The sequence below is a fragment of the Coturnix japonica genome, chromosome 27 (genome assembly GCF_054131305.1).
Source record: "Coturnix japonica strain WE chromosome 27, WE-NBRP24, whole genome shotgun sequence".
Classification (NCBI taxonomy): domain Eukaryota; kingdom Metazoa; phylum Chordata; class Aves; order Galliformes; family Phasianidae; genus Coturnix; species Coturnix japonica.
In genome coordinates this window covers 8,145,715-8,163,386 of record NC_140689.1, presented here as the reverse complement: position 1 = coordinate 8,163,386, position 17,672 = coordinate 8,145,715, and the positions used below count along the sequence as shown (strand labels likewise).

General features: G+C 46.3%; 1 protein-coding gene across 1 annotated transcript; it reads left to right on the top strand.

The window, feature by feature from the left end:
• The first annotated feature begins 4,681 nt into the window (after window positions 1-4,681).
• On the top strand, window positions 4,682-5,647 carry LOC146756503 (olfactory receptor 14C36-like). The gene has a single exon (XM_085524542.1). The coding sequence runs from the start codon at window positions 4,682-4,684 to the stop codon at window positions 5,645-5,647; it is 966 nt and encodes a 321-aa protein (XP_085380668.1).
• Window positions 5,648-17,672: the final 12,025 nt, after the last annotated feature.

The following is a 17,672-nucleotide window of genomic DNA, read 5'->3' as shown; positions in this document are numbered from 1 at the left end:
CTTGCCAAGCCATGCTGGTTTCCTACCTCATCTGCCCACTTTCTTATTCAGAGGGATGGAGACCTCTTGTGCTTTCAGGAGGGCATTCTTGAAGAGTATCCAGCTCTCCTCAAAATCCTTGTCTTTAAGGACAGAGCTCCAGGGGATCTTGGCCCTTGATCCATTGAGTAGCTTGAAGTCTGCTCTTCTGAAGTTCAGAGTCCTGCCCCCACTCTTTGCCAGGCCCACATCCCTCAAGATCACAAACTTGACCAGGGCATGGTCGCTGCAGCCCAGGCTGCCTCCAACCATAACGCGTTTGATGATCTCCTCCACATTGGTGAGCAGCAGGCCCATCAACGCTTCACCTCTGTTCGGTCTGTTCAATATCTGGACCAAAAAGTTACCATCAATGGATTCCATGAGCCTTCTGGAGCTCTTGCAGCTTGCCCTGTGGTCTTTCCAATAGACGTCCGGATGGTTTAAGTCCCCCACCAGGACGAGAGTCCATGAGCATGAAGCCTCCTGCATCAGGAGCAAGAAAACCTCATCTACAGCCTCGCCTTGGTCAGGTGGCCTGTAGTATTCCACTAACACCAGCTGACCTTTATTAGTCCCATCTTTAATTCTAACCCGCAGGCCCTCAACCTGTTTCTGACTGTTTCTCAGAGGGAGCTCCTCACAGTCTATCCACTTGTCACGGGTTACTTAGATTTACCTAGGCCCGTGACAGGGGAAGCCACGCTGTAGGGCCCCTGGCGCCCGGAAAGGAGGGGGAAAAGGGAAATGGGATAAAAACAGCGGCAGTCTAAGGAGGAAAAACTTATTTTACTAAATATGATATCGAAATACAAGATAACACAATATAATATAATTGAGGCTAATAAATCGAACGAAACAGAGAGAGAGAGTCCCCGAAAACCGACAGGCCTACTGGGAACTCTAGGCAACACAGCTGGAATGCTTCCCACTCTCCGAGAAGTCCAAGAGAGAGAGAGCTCTCCAGCCTGGGAACAAGATCATATAGTGTCTTGGTCCCGTGACTCATCCCTGACCATGTTATTCTCTGGGATATGTAGTCTTCTTCTGTGGACTGCACATTCGATAAAAGTATCCATGCTTTACATGATGTTATGATGTGGAATACTGATAGCAAAATTACAAAATTACAAAACCATGACACCACTCTATGACATAGAGGGCAACTCCCCCACCCTTCCTACATCTCCTATTCCTTCTACAGCACTGATAGCCATCAATGGCAGTATTCCAGTTGTGGGAGTCATCCTACCATGTTTCTGTGATAGCAACAAGGTCATAACTTTCCAAGTGCACCACAGTTTCCAACTCCTCCTGCTTATACTCAGGCTGTGTATTTTGCTATGCTGTTTGACCTTGGTTTATATCACAATAAAATTGGCAGCTGACAAACTGAAGTTTTGTGCACATTCATCTCTGAGGTCATCTTTGGGTTTTGGAAACAATATTGTCAATATGATTAGTAATTAAACCTTTTACTTTGTCTCCTCCAGTGCCAGGAGGTACAGCCCTGTGGTCACTCCAACCCCTCCAATGAGCCCAGTGGCTGCTCCAACTTCAATCACAGGTCCTGTGGTGATTGCAGCTCTGGTAATGAGCTCTGCAGTTGCTCCAGCTTCAGCAAACAGTCTGACATCCACTCCAGCTCCTACAGTGAAGCCTGTGGCTGTTAAAACCCTTGCAAAAAGTCTTGGACTTGCAAACAGATATGCATATGAATTAGTATCTATACATACATGTTTGCAATTGCATTGTCATGGTTTTGTAATTTTGTAATTTTGCTATCAGTATTCCACATCATAACATCATGTAAAGTATGGATACTTCTATTGAATGTGCAGTCCACAGAAGAAGACTACATATCCCAGAGAACAACATGGTCAGGGATGAGTCACGGGACCAGGACGCTGTATGATCTTGTTCCCAGGCTGAAGTGCTCTCTCTCTCAGACTCTTGGAGGGTGGGAAGCATTCCAGCCATGTTGCCTAGAGTTCCCAGTAGGCCTGTCGGTTTTCGGGGACACTTTCTCTCTGTTGCGTTCGATTTATTAGCCTCAATTATATTATATTGTGTTATCTTGTATTCTGATATCATATTTAGTAAAATAAGTTTTTCCTCCTTAGATTGCCGCTGTTTTTATCCCATTTCCCTTTTCCCCCTCCTTTCTGGGCCCCGGGAGCCCTACGGGGTGGCTCCCCCCTGTCACAGGCATAGATAAATCTAGGTAACCTGTGACAAGACGATAATTAGAAGCCATGACTACAGGCAATGAAAGGCACTGGCATGGTGGCTCTGATGCTGAGAAACCCCTCCTTTGTCTCATGAAGCAGAAAGGCCAAGCCCTGATCCCCGGACCCTTGGCAGGGAGGACCTCATGTTGACTAAAGATCCTTCCTGGGGCAGTGGGATGGAGGTCTGTATGATGTAAAATGAAAGACATGGGACAGAAGATCCCAGGCTCTACAAGGATGCTGTGAAGTTCATATCCCTCATGTGCCCTGTGTCTCATTGCAGGATGTAGGATGTGGGAAGGGCCCAGTCTGAACAAGCAGTCAATCCCAATGAAACTCTGAACTTCAGATCTCTCAGTTCCAGTGCCCTCTTGTGCACACTCTCCCATAGTTTGATGCACTTTATGTTCTGCAGTGCCCAGAAGTGCACCCAGTGCTCCAGGTGAGGCTGCAGCAGTGCAGAGTACACAGGGACAATGCTTTCCCTCACCCAATTGGCAATACTTGCTTGATGCACTCCAGGGGACCGTTGGCTTTCCTGGCTGCCTGGGCACACTGCTGACTCACGTTCAATTTGATGCAGACCAGGACCCCCAATCCTTTTCAGTCAGACCACTCTCCAGTGTCTCATATCCAGTCTATGTTTATGTCCTGGGTTGCCCATACCCAGGTGCACAATCAGGCACTTGTTCTTGTTATACGTTATGCACTTGGTGCTTAGTACCAACTGGTACCCACTTCTCTGACTTGTCCACATCTCCCTGCAAGTCCTCTCCACCCTCAGTGGAGGCAACAGCACCTCCTCATCTGGTCTCAACAGCAAACTTGCTCAGAACATATTCTAGTCCTGCATGCAAGTCATCTGCATAAACATGAAAGAGAAGTGGCCCTAAAATGGAGCCATGGGGAACAGGTGGACTGGCTGATCTTTTAGGTCTTTTCCAACCTTGGTGATTCTATGATTCTATGATATCCTATCCTTGTATGAATGCCCTCTTTGAGCAAACACTCTCTGGGAGGACTCAGCACATCTGGAATTAGTCATTGACCACTAGCAATCTGGTGCTTAATTCAACAGATTTTAATGTACTGTCATGATGCAGTTGTCTTTCAAGAGCTGTTGGCAATGAGGACCCTGAAGCACCACAGGGGAGATGAGTGGGAAGGATAAAAAATGACATAATCTGTTACTGAGTTGGGCTGGGCTTCTGGAACACAGGGAGCTCATAAAAGTGGGCAGAGCTGCAGGGAGACAGCTGTGCCCAGGAGCAGCTCTTGTGCACAGCACAGCAGGGCTGGGGCTTGAGCAGTAATTCACATGAGGATAGAAGAGAAGGGAGAGAGAGCTTAGAGTGTTTGTACAGTGTGAGCCAGCTGTGAGCTGACTGCAGGACCATTGATAACAGATCAACAGAATGGTAAGTGTCTTGCAGTAGGCAATGCAGCTGCTTTTCCTGGAGGGATCACCAAATCTGGGACATCCCATAGCAGATCTGGCTGCAGGCACTGCAAGTTTCTTTACTGTAGAAAAAGCCTTCTGCTCCAGCTGAGGGCTTCCATACTGCAGTGTCAGAGCACAGCCCTGAGGGCTGCGTGTCCCAGCACGGCTGCAGGCTGTGCAGCCGGGGCTGCAGGCGGGTGCCCAGGGCTGTCCTGCAGAGCAGGGTCCCTGCTGTGCCCCAGGGGCTGTGTGCCGGGTATGGGACTCTGCCGCCTGCCAGGCTCAGCACTCAGCCTGCCCGGGGAGCTGCCCAGGGCGCTGCGGGGAGACGTGTGGGGGGAAGGAGCCCCCCGGCAGGGCTTGTGCTGCCACAGCTGCTGCCTGGGGCAGGGGATCACAGCTCCACTGCACAACTGAATGTTTGTGAGGGTACTTTGCAAGAGGAGAGCCAAGGCAGGGGGTTTTCATTTCCTGTTCTGAGGCAAAAAGGTTTGGAGTCAGAAATCTAAAAGGGGCAATAAGAGTTCTGAGAATTTTTCGTCAATCAATTGCTTGTTTTGTGAACACTCACACATGATGTGCTTTCAGTCTCCCCTTTCTCAAAGGATGGAATTATCATCATTTTCTGTAGGCATGAATAATTCACTTATCCTACAAACAGGCAGCATTTTCTAACTGAAACTGAATGCCACAGAAGCTGGGGTAAAGGGCTCTAAGAGCACTTGGGGTAAAGATATGAGACATGAAACAGATGAAAATATCCAGGGAGAAGGCATAAGAAAATAAAAGGAAGGTTAGAGCTCCATATGCTGCTTCTGCTTAAGGAATGTTGAAATACATGAAATTAAATGCAAGTAATGGTGCTAAATGTACACTGTTGTAAGAGAATAAAAACATTTCATAGTATAGCAGAAGGAGTGTCTCTGAGAATGGTCTGGACTTGTCATTATCTTCTGTACTCTGAACAGGACTCCAAGCCCAACAACGGCAGATGCCCAACAGCAGCTCCATCAGCGAGTTCCTCCTGCTGCCGTTGGCAGACACGCAGCAGCTGCAGCTCCTGCACTTCTGGCTCTTCCTGGGCATCTACCTGGCTGCCCTCCTGGGCAACGGCCTCATCAGCACAGCCATAGCCTGCGACCGCCGCCTGCACACCCCCATGTACTTCTTCCTCCTCAACCTGGCCCTCCTTGACCTGGGCTGCATCTCCACCACTCTCCCCAAAGCCATGGTCAACGCCCTCTGGGACACCAGGGCCATCTCCTACACAGGATGTGCTGCACAGCTCTTTTTCTTTACCTTCTTCCTCTCAGCAGAGTATTCCCTTCTCACCATCATGTCCTATGACCGCTACATTGCCATCTGCAAGCCCCTGCACTACGGGACCTTGATGGACAGCAGAGCTTGTGCCACCATGGCAGCAGCTGCCTGGGGCACTGGGGTTCTCTATTCCCTGCTGCACACTGCCAGTACGTTTTCACTGCCTCTCTGCCAAGGCAATGTTGTCAACCAGTTTTTCTGTGAAATCCCCCAGATCCTCAAGCTCTCCTGCTCAGAATCAAATCTCAGGGAAGTTGTGTTTCTCATTTTTAGTGCCAGTTTAGGCTTTGGGTGCTTTGTTTTCATAGTGGTGTCCTATGTGCAGATCTTCATGGCTGTGCTGAGGATGCCCTCTGAGCAGGGACGGCACAAAGCCTTCTCCACGTGCCTCCCTCACCTGGCTGTGGTCTCCCTGTTTCTCAGCACTGCCTTTTTTGCCTACCTGAAGCCCCCATCCATTTCCTCCCCATCCATGGACCTGATGGTGGCAGTTCTGTACTCAGTGGTGCCTCCAGCAGTAAACCCCCTCATCTACAGCATGAGGAACCATGAAGTCAAGAATGCTGTGAGGGAAGTTATGACCAGATGTGTTTTAAATGCAGTGAATTGCCTGTCTGTTGGAATTCATGACATGTAATGCAGCTTTTTACTGTTGCAAACTCTTTGTTTTGTTTCAATCGATTTTTATAAGTGTAATGTATTAAATCTTATTCTTTTTTTTTTTAAATACTGTAATGCTCTTTACTAAAATGTCATTATTCAAATCAATTCCTCTTCAGCTTGTAACTTCTTAGTGTAGCCCAGATGCACTGTACATAATGAACCAGGCTCTCTGTGAACCTTAAAAGAATAAAGGACGTGCAGTTACTCTGTCTGTCCTCCTTCTTGTGAGACATTTCTGGAGCTGTTGGGGTCGGATGTTCTCAGAAGCCCACAATCCAGCAGGAAGCGCACAGCTGTTCATCAAATTGTGTGGTGACTTCAGCCTGCAACCGTTTCCAGCTGGTCCCTTGCCCAGTGTTCCCCGTAACGCTGACAATGGAGTTTCAAAATATTCTTTTCTCATCTGACCTGACATCCTGCTTACCCAAGCCCCTCTGCAATAGTTAATCCTTAGATTGTCCCCTCGTTCAAACTCAATCCCCCTTTTCTTGGACTTTGTAAATACTTTTTGCTTGATTACTACATTCTGGGAAAGGGAAGATTTCAAATAACTTCCGCTCTCCACTTTCTGTCTTAGCTTGTTCATTTTGTATTCTTCATAGCTATTCCCACTGGTTTTACACTGCCATAATACACACCTCATTTCAACGTACATTAAAACAAGCAAGATGATTGCAGTAATACAAAGCAATAAAGAGTTGCTTCAGCCATGCAAAATCACCCAAATGTCTCCACAGAGCATTTAAAGGCAGTGGAGCTCAGGTAGGCTCTCTTGGTTTCCCTTCAGAATTCTGCTAGGTTGCATCGCTTGGTAGCTGTCAGAAGCTGTCAGTGACCACAGACTGGAAAAGTGCAATTGGTCTCAGTTCACACAGCTGGCTGGTTTGTCTCTGGCTAATCCTGAACTGCCTCAAGCGACTGCTTTGGGGCTCTACAAAACATCAACTTCAGAGATCTCTTTCTACTACTCTGTTAATTATCCATCATTTGTCAAATTTTTGTTTAGTCTGTTTCGTCAGACTTGTCTTTAGCTTCCAAGTTGTATGTGAAGACTTGTTTGCACTGTAATGCACAATGTACTAAAAATTGAGAGATGTAAATGCAAAGAGTTTTTCCAGCTTTGATTTCATGTCTGGAATTTTGGAACCCACTACTTGCAGTTGTTAATCTGTCCAAACTGGTCTGGTTTGGAATGCCCTTGTACTTCTTGAATCGCTCTGCTGTTAAAGGCGGAGCAATTCCTACAAGTGCCATGGCCCCACTGTTGTTCTAATTCTTGTTTCTTTGTTTTCCACACACTGCTTTTCAAGCCTCCTTTTTCTTTACAGTCAAAGTGAGAATTGCACTGTGAGGTGTCTGAACCTTGTTGTGCCTATACATAAATAGAACAGCAGCAAAGCCTGACAGGTGACTGTGCTGACAGCTCTCATATCCAGTAACATGTAACTGTGCTAAATCCCTTGTGACGGCTTTGATTTCATTTTTGCCAGTGAAATCCTTGTAAAAGGAACTGCAGCAGTGTGATGAGCTAAGGTGAAGATGCTGGTTTTAGTAGTGCTCTAAGCTGAGTGGAAGGGCAATTGAATGAGGGTTATATGCTTTCTCTGGGACGATAAGGTTTTATTTCCTGAGGGAAAGAGCCAGCTTTTCATGGGCTATATGTGGGCTTTGGCAAGGGCAGACAATCCAGTCTGTCAGGAAGCCATTTGAGGTGCTTCAGGTTTGTAAGCTTGTCTTTTTGTTTTTCAGGCGGATATTTGGAGCATGGGTGTAGTGCTGTATGCTCTGCTGTGTGGGTTTTTCCTTTGGATGATGACAATATGATGGCACTCTACAGGAGGATACCAGTGGGTATCAGTGGTGCTAGAATACACTGAGAAGGGAAATAGCTGAGCTTGACAAGAGGCCTTGCTTTTCGGATGGCAGAACATGCTGAGCTGTGGGTAGAAAGGCCTGTCTGCTGAATATTGTCCCTGTTTTTGCTGCTTTGTCTACCAGTATTTTGTGGATTTGGTTCTACGCTTGGTTGGCCTATGTGGCACTGTAGCCTGATTCTATACCATAATAGCATACAGAATTTAAGGAGAAGTATTTTCCTGCCAATGGGCTGGATTTTTTTGTATCTGGTTCTTCAACTGGCTGCTCCCTATACTATCTGTAGTAAAAATATAGACACATCATTTGATTTCCCTGAAATGAATGTTCCTAAATGCCAGCTCTTCTCATGTCTACAAAGATCAAAGTTCTGCATTTGCTATTAGAATTTCCTCTTCCAGAATCAGGAGGTAATGTAGGACCCCACAGATTGCCTTCAGAATCCAACAGTCAGTTCTGTTTCCTTTCTGAGTGCATAACAACCTGAGCACATGAATTGAATGACGTGGCTTTTTAGTCTGGTACAAACTCTGCTGTACACTGAAACTTGGTCCATTTGTAAGCAGGACTTTGTCCATCTCTGCAGGACAGCAGAAAACCCTTTGTGCTAATCATGATGCCAAGAAGCAGAATGCAGCAAATGGCAGATGATCCAACTGCTTCAGGTGTTCATTTCCTTAAAACTGTGAATAGTTTTGGACTGAGAGTTTGTAAGCAGAACGGAGCTCTTAAAGCTGTCAGAGATTATTCCTGCACTGTTCAATTCTATCTGCATAACATACACAGGATCTCAGAACTGCGTTGCTTGAAATGGTGGAAATTGTTGAAATGAACTGGGATGAGCAAGTTTTAGAACTTAGTCAGAGTGCTGTAAAAAATGGATAATCTCATGAGTATTAAGGTACAGGATTGCTATTTCTGCACTGAATTTGTTTTTATTTTACATGGCTGTGATCTGAAAGTTGCTTGAAACGCAGGCACCTAGGCACTGTTGTGTAACTGAATTTCACACGATAGGTCCTGAAATATCCTGGAATCTAAAACTCTGACTTGTTTTAAGTCTGCTGCTTGAGTATAATCAGGGTCATAGTGTCTGTGTGCAGTGTTTCTTTCCCTGTAATACTCCACATCATTTCATTTTGGGAATATTGAAGGAAATGGACTATGTGCCATAACTGTTGTTAGAACAAACTATGCCTGGTGTGATCTTATGCATAGGTTCTGTAACTGCTCTTCACAGCTCAGGTGTTTGACCTTCCTTTTGGTGAAGTGATGAAATACTGCTGATTTCTATTTGTGCTTCTAGGCACCTTGAAGCTCTTAGGAAGAGAACAATTGTCTCCAGTTCTTTTCAATGATATCAGTAACAGCTCGAGTGTTGCTGCCCACTAGGTAGACCCAAAGAAGCAGATTACAGTGAAACAACACACGAGCTGGACCTGCACGAGGATCACTTTCAAGACAGTGGCTCTGTTGCTTGAAGCCTATTTGCTTCTTCCTGCCGCCACTCTATTACCAAATATCAACAACCTTTCATGATTCAACTTGCAAACGTTTGACACTAACCCTTGTGTTTCTATGCCTTCCTAGGTGATTCGAGCTTTTGTCAACCCCAAAGATCCAAACCAAGTAGTGTGTTTCCATCAATGGAGAGTTCTGATTAAGCACGAATTGCTGCAATTCGGATGACAGCCTTCCACATGGTAACAGTGATGGACACAAGGGGCTCATCCACGTTCATGCTCTCATATCTCCTGGCTCTGCTGAAGATGCTGACCTGAGCCTGCCAGACACAGCAGTCACCTGCCTGGATTGTGACCCAGCGCCTTTGCAGTGCTGCCCATCCCAAGCACAGCCCGAGTGCCCCAGCAGCAGCACCACCATGCAGGAGCAGGTCAGCACCAGTGAGGTGAAGCTGAGCATCTTAGATGGGGACTTAGAGCCAGGCTGCCAGTCCCAGGCACCAGGCAGCAGCACCAGCTCTGAGCCACTCTCATCTTGACAAGAGGAGTCCCATCTTCACCCTTGACCTCTCAAGCCCTCCTGTCTTTTATTGAATAAAGTCACTCTCATGCTCAGTCATCGCCTTGACTGCATTCCGAGTCTTCATTCACAGGGATTGGGATGAATGCAACAAACAGCAAGGCAGCTCAGCTTGCAACACTCTGGCTGTGGGGTTCGTGCAGGCAGAGCTCTGGGTTCCCATTTTGCCTGGCTTTGGGATGTCTGCAGCAAGATCTCTACCATTTTGTATGGGAGCAAATAATCCCTAGCATCCAGGTTGCTGCTCATGATAATCCCAGTCTTCCTGGCTGTCGCTTTGTGATACATTTCAAAGCCTTCTGATACTCTTTGATGCCTTGGCTGCTCCCTAACACCTCTGTCCTCCTGCCATGTTGACTCACGTCTCCCACTTTTAAGCTGGCTTTGCAGATCATCTCCAGCCCTGTCATCATCACGCTGCAGCAGGAGGTGCTCACCTGGCCCAGTGTCTGGCAGTGCTGCTTGTTCTGCAGATGAGCAGCTGCCTCCTCATCTCTTCAGCTACAGTAGTTTTTCTCAGGGCAGTTAGATGCAGTCATGCTCCTCTGGATTTGGTGTGTTAAATCCATGCTGCATGGCAGCAGTCAAGACAATACAAAGGTGTTCTGTGTGCCACAGCATTTCTCCAGGGGCTGCCAAAGGTAGAAGCACAACACAGCACCATCCTTCTGACAGTAATGTCTGTGAGTGTTAGACATGTGAGCACTGCATCATCCCCAGCATGTCAGTGCTTTTCCACACCAACCTGACTCTCACACTCTGCACTGAATGTAACTCTGCTCTTGTGGAGACAAATGCTTTCTGTCACATCCTCCATCCCCGCAACCATTTGCCGGTAGGCAGCTCTTGCAGAAGGATCAAGCAGCAGAACCTTTTGCTCACCCTACAGCATGCAAATGCTATGAAAGCAGAAATAACCTGGCATGCTCTGGGTCTGCAAGGCTGCACAGATGGGAGAGGTAGATTGTGTTTTTGCAGTGGAAGTTTCCAGTACTTTCAGTACATAGTGTAGGCCCTAACTGAATGTATAACCCTCTTGTAAAACAGCTGTATAAGTAGTTTTTCCACCAAGAAAGTTGCTGAACAGAGTTAAGTTCAGACTGGGGGCATTCTGACATGGGGAGAATTGAGACAAGCACAAGATAAATACGCAGGGTGGGTAGAGCCCAGCACAGGACAGAATGAATGTACTGACTGTTGGAAACATTGCCCTTCTCTCTCTGCAGAAAAGTACAAGGCAGACCTAAAAACAAGAGGTTGGTAACTGACCTATATATTAGGTCAATTGAATTTCAATATATGGAAAGGAATCCTAGCAACAATCTGGAGGACTATGGCACAAGGCCATATTATATCAGGCTCTAGCAAATTTACAGGCAGTCACTGCACGAAGAGGTAGATTTGAGTTGCACATTATATGATTCCCACAAAGATTAAGGAAATCTGAAGCTTTCAATATATTTTTTTTTTATTCTTTTTTCATTTCATTTTTTAAACACCTGACCCAGACCCCAACCCTCACAGGAGCTGCAAAGACAACAGCATTAACCTGCAATGTAACTCTAATCCTAACCCTTACCCTGATTCTAAAATCGTCTCTAACTCCAAATGTAACAACAAAAATGATGCTACAAGTTTGTAGCAAAAGGAGCCTTAACCCTGATCATAATCCAAACAACAATCATTAAGGTAACAATAATCTTTACCTTAGAAGTAATATTAATCAGAGCCCAGATGATGCCTGCATCCAATCAGAAGCATGCTTTGTATTATTAAAGAGTTGTATATTTTCCAATGAACTCTCTCTATTATCACGTTTATAAAGTAACAGAGTCTGTTCTTTTTCTCCTGACACTGTGCCTTACTCCAGACATCCCCTGGAAATGACCCAGATAGGGCACCATCAAAGTAATGCTAATAGTAATGTCAATCCTAAGGGTATCTCTAGCCTCAGTGTTAATGGGACGCTAACAACAATCCCAACAGCCTTAAACATTCTGGTGGTGTGACAGAGGTGCTGCCTTGCACATGCTGGGCAGTCCCATTGCCTGTTAAATGCAGGCAGCAGCGTAGAAACATGATGCCCGTGGTCAGAATGCCCTGTGGCAGATCCTGGCACCGGAGAACTGACCGGAGAACCATGAGAGAACTGACAACAAATCACTCGACATCAGAACCGACCCAGTGGTTATTTACAAGCCTTGGGTGACCCAGACAGGATCTCAGAGTGGTGAATGTAGGTACAGAAGTTGTTACTACTCTGTTTTCTTCTAAAAGAAGTGTTTTTTTTTCATCTCAGAAGTTGGGGGGGGGGGGGGGGGGGGGGGAAGGGATATCAATTTAATTGCTCATTAATTTATTGACAGACATTCACGTTTGCTACGTTTGGAGAAGTTTTTATTTGTTTGCTGTGGTTTGATTTTTTTTTTTCTTTTTTTTTTTCCCCCTTCCCTCCTCTTCCATCTTTGTGTTCTTCCCCTATAATCAAAAGAGAACGGATCCCCAGGGTCTGTCCCGCAGACGTTCTTTCCGTGGTCTCTGCTGCCACCTGCTGGCCAATAAGCGGAACTGCCACTGTTGGGCGTTTGGTGCCGCAGGAAGCACAACGCAGATCTGAGTTCTGACCGGTCTACGCAGCAAATCCGCCAATCTTTATTGCGATAAGCCCTCCAGACAAGAGCATAAAGTCTTTGCCTGAGGGCAGGGTTAGTAGTAATGGATGTCAGTTTTGAAATTTCCAGTCCATTCACCATAGCACTTTCTGCCTCCATGTCCCATAACCAGAGCAGCTATGCTGGCATGCTCTCTTGGTTTCTGTCTAAACCACTGTACTATATCCATCAGTTCAGCTGCTGTATTATGGGCAGCAGGGTTTGGGGGGTGGACACTGGTCAGGGCACTCCCACCAGCCTATCCTGCATTTATTTTTTTTCATTTATGGGTTACAATCAGTCAGATCTCAAATAGATCTAGTCCAAATGGAACCTCAAAATCTGACCTTTTAGTGCCTTCATTTACAGAGTCCATTTTATACAGATTTCCTTATACAGGGCCCCCATTATCCTCCAGACAGTTGTTACTGATCTTCCATAGGAGAATGATTGAATTAGGTTTTTTTCCCATCAAAACTGCCACCTGTCTTTCCAATTTTTCAACACTATCATTCAATAGCTGATTTGCATCAGCCTGAGACTCTTCAGTTATGTTCAGACAGTTCAAGGCCATTAAAAGTGGCCATGCCACCATGAACACAGCTAACTGTCATTCTCAAGTTGTAAGTATGTCTTTGCTAAGACCATGGAAATACTCAGTCAGGTGGGCCAGGGACTCATGGACCCTCCCTCCGTCCCACACAGGGCCCCATTTTTCAGTGACAGAAGCAGTGCTGCATTTTGAGGATCCTAGGAATCCCAGGACATGCCCTGACAAAAGGTCATTCAAAGGGGTAGTCTTTCCCCATCCAAACAACTCCATGATATTCACAGAATCACAGAATTGTAGGGGTTGGAAGGGACCTCCAGAGACCACTGAGTCCAGTCCCCCTGCCAAAGCAGGTTCCCTACACCACGTTGCACAGCTCAGCATCCAGGCAGGTCTTGAATATCTCCAGAGAAGGAGATTCCACAACCACCCTGGGCAGCCTGTTCCAGTGCTCTGTCACTCTCACCATAAAGAAGTTATTGCACACATTAGTGCAGATTTTCCTATGGTCCAGTTTCTGTCTGTTTCCCCTTGTCCCTCCTCCACACACTGCTGAAAAGAGTCTGGCCTCACCTCTTTGCCCCCCACACCTCAAATATTTATAGACCTGGATCAGGTCCCCTCTCAGCCTTCTTTTCTCAAGGCTAAACAGACCCAGTTCCCTAAGTCTCTCCTCATAGGGGAGATGCTCCAGGCCCTTCACCATATTTGTGGTCCTCCACTGGACTCTTTCCAAGAGATCCCTGTCTTTTTTGTACTGGGGAGCCCAGAACTGGATACAATATTCCATATGAGGCCTCACCAGGGCAGAGTAGAGGGGGAGGATCACCTCCTTCGACCTGCTGGACACGCTCTTTTTAATGCACCCCAGGATGCCATTGGCTTTTTTGGCTACAAGGGCACACTGCTGGCTCATGGTCAATCTGTCGTCCACCAGGACGCCCAGATCCCTCTCAGCAGAGCTCCTCTCCAGCAGCTATTCCCCCAGCCTGTACTGGTGCATGCAATTATTTCTACCCAGGTGCAAGACTCTACACTTGCTTTTGTTAAACCTCATCCGGTGTCTTACTGCCCAGCTCTCCAGCCTGTCCAGGTCTCGCTGAATGGCATCACAGCCTTCAGGTGTGTCAGCCAATCCTCCCAACTTCGTGTTATCAGCAAACTTGCTGAGGGTGGTCATTGATGAAGATGTTGAACAAGACCGGACCCAGCACAGACCCCTGGGGGACGCCGCTAGTTACAGCCCTGCAGCCAGACACTGCACCGCCAACGACAACCCTCTGCACTCTGCCAGTCAGCCAGTTCTCGACCCACTTCACTGTCCAATCACCTATCCCATACTTCCTCAGCTTTGGTATAAGTATGTCATGGGAGACTGTATCAGTTATAGAGGTTATAGAGTTCAATTCCTGTAGTCAATTTGGCGGCCCAGGTGGGACAAGCTCTGTTTGCTGCAGGACCAGCTGAGAGGGAGACACTTTTGGCGCACCCTGAGATTTCTCTGAAGGACTCCCTTCCTCACCTGATCACTGCAGGGACAGACAAGGTCCACCCATAGGTGGACCAGGTATGTGTATGGTAAGTGGAGCCCATATGTCTTGAGGAGACATCCTACACAGTTTACAGCCATACGTGCTGCTCCCAGGGAGGTGAGCTCATGGCTTTGGTTGCCAGCTGGGTAGGAAGACTCCTTGGGTGAGTTCCTATGAAAGGGAACTGTATGTCATATGAATGGAAACAAGAACAAATACTCTCTCCCAGGTAGTTGACAATAGGAGGGACCTAGGTTGGTGTCTCCTACGGGTATGGGATATAGTGGATAGCCTGTCAAATGGTAGCCTGGGTTCTCCAAGTTGCAAACACGGGGGTTATAGGTTGTATGTTCAATATTATCATCTGCTTTAAGTGTTTGGTACCGTGTGTCAAGCCGACTCTGGGAAAAACATTAACGTTTGCAACTGGTCGACCAGAGTATGAGTGTTATTAAGATTCCAGCTAGAAAACATTGTCAGCATTGTGTAGTATGAATAAACCATGGTTTTTGATCTAAATGTCAGAGTGAGTGTGGTGTGAGTGAGACACAGAACAGCTGCAGGGTGAGTGCCGAGTCCCGATCCATGTTTCCTTCCTCCTGTGAGGGAAATGGCCAGACACGGACAAAGTGAAAGACTGTGTTGTCTGTCCACTCATAAGTAGTTTCTGCTTGTATGTAAGAAGACGGGAGTTTGTACTCTGTAGATTAGTAAGATTGTCCTGAGGAGAGGTGTACATTCCACCCGACCAATGAGTGTCAACCCATTTATGTAATACTATGTACTGCTTGCGAGGAAGTGTGTGAGGGAGGTGGTTCAATCAGTGCTGGTTCTGTGGCACAGTGTTTATAACTGAAGAATACAGACTGTATTAAGGGAGTTTATGTGAACTGAAGAACTGTACTGTTTGACAAACTGTTTTGATGGTATAAGAAAGTGTAATTGTTAATGATATATGGAAGTGTACTTGAGGGAATGTGGAAGTGTATCTGAGCATAGAAACAGAGGAAGCATTTACAGAGGAAAAAGGGTTAAAGTGAGTTTACCTGCACTGACATGAGAGCAACACCCTGCACCGCTGCCCTGTGAGCTGAGCAGAGAATAGAGGAGACACAGTCCCCATGTATCAGGTAGTGTTATTCTGCTTACCAAATGAATGAGTTCACTACAGAAGAGGCAAATCTTCCCCTCTGCTCCATTTGTGGCATACTCTGGAGTTCAAGACATTGCAAAGCTATGGCACATCTACTTTCTTTCAATGATGACGCCTTAGTATGCTCTGGGCTGTCATTTCAATTGCATCTAAAGAAGTCTAGGGTCATACCAGCTGACAGGAAGCTGGCAAATGTTGTCTCGTTGTAAGGAAGAGCAAGAAAGATGACATGGGCAATTATGGACCTGTCAGTCCAGAGTCTGGTAAAATTATGGAGAAAATGATGGTGGGAGTTATGGAAAAACAGCTGAAGGACAATTCTGTCATTGGTCGCAGCCAACACAAGTTTGTGAGGCGAAGGTCCTGTTTAATTTAAGCTCATTCTGTGACACAGTTATCCGTTTAGTTGACCAAGGGAAGCCAGTTGATGTAATCCTTGAGGATTTCAGTGGAGATTTTGATACTGTTTCTCACAACAACCTTCTGGACAGAATGTTCTGCATATGGCTAGACAGAAACACAATGTGGTGGGTGAGCAGTTGGCCAGTAGGTCAGTCCCAAAGGATTATAGTCAGTTTTTTTCATCAGGCTGGTAGATGGTCACTGTCGGGGTCCCCAGGGTTCCATTTTGGGGCCACTTTCCTTTCATGTTTATGCAGATGACTTGCATGCAGGACTAGAAGATGTTCTGAGCAAGTTTGCTGATGAGACCAGATGAGGAGGTGCTGTTGCCTTGACTGAGGGTGGAGAGGACTTGCAGAGAGATGTGGACAAGTCAGAGAAGTGGGTACCAATTGGTACTAAGCACCAAGTGCATAAAGTATAACAAGAACAAGTGCCTGATTGTGCACCGCAGAACATAAAGGACATCAAACTGGGAGAATGTGCAAACGAGGGCACTGGAACTGAGAGATCTGAAGTTCAGAGTTTCACAGGGATTGACTGCTTGTTCAGACTGGGCCCTTCTCACACCCCACATCCTGTGATGAGACACAGGGCACATGTGGGATATGAACTTTAACAGCATCCTTGCACCACATGCAAATGCTTTTCCCAGTGCTTCAGTGTTCCACCACCCTTTGCTTTCAACATAGTTTTCAACACCCCATTGTATCTTCTCACATCCTGCAATGAAACATAGGTCTCATATGGGACATGAACCTCACAGCGTCCTTGCACCACATGTAGAGCCTGGGATCTTCTGTCCCCATGTCTTTCATTTAACATCATACAGACCTCCAACCCATTGCCCCAGGAAATGCCAGGAGCCAACATGAGAGACAGGACCTCTCTACCACTGGTCTTGCAATCAGGGCTTGACCTGTCTGCTTCGTAAGGCAAAGGAGAGGTTTCTTAGCATGCCAGTGCCTTTGCCTGCCTGTAGTCATGGCTTCCAGTTGTCTTCTCTAACAAGTCCCTTGGGAAGCTTACTTGGTAATGTTCCTCACTGGGCCCATTAATACTCCAAGAAACTTCACTGTTACTTCTGACTTTGTCTTGTTGAGCACTTTGTGCAAACTTCTCTCTGCACTAGAGGCTGATGAACTCAGCATCAAATGCACCCTGGGGCCCATTATAACCTAAAGAATCTCCTGTGCCTTATGCCATCTTGTTATCTTCTTCAGGTTATCAGAACTTGTTCAGCAAAAAGGAGGGATATCTGGAGAGAGCTTAAAGAATCCAGTATAAATTTATTGTCTATTTATTTATAGTTGGGTTTAAAGAAGACATTAAAGCAGCACTGTGCAACTGATACCAATCCAGGATGTCCCAATGAGTTCTGTACTGTTACTGTGTTGACAAAGGTCCTTCTCAACCTCCCCACCCAATTTCTGCTCACAATGGACCTATGGGACTTGCATCACTTTTCTTCACATCACTCTTCTCCTCTGCATTCATCCGCTCAGTGTTAAAACTGCTTTGCACCAACTCCCACTGGCTTTCCTCAGAGAACCAGCTACACATGGAAAAGGAAAGATTTCTCTTTTTTATCTGGCCAGCAAATGGAAAGAAAGGTGATGCAATTGAATGAACAGTAAAACACAGTGATCAACTGCATGCCATGTTCAAGCGGCATCTATTGAAGTTTGTCTTTCATATGCAATACTTTTAAAAGAAATGATTTATGCTGAGGTAGCATAGGATAGATTGAATCACAGTGAAGTAGTTGACAACAGAGGCCATCAGACTCTGGG

What these genes read in the sequence shown, in the direction of transcription:
- LOC146756503 (XM_085524542.1), top strand. Translation starts at nt 4,682, where the DNA reads ATGCCCAACAGCAGCTCCATCAGCGAGTTCCTCCTGCTGCCGTTGGCA.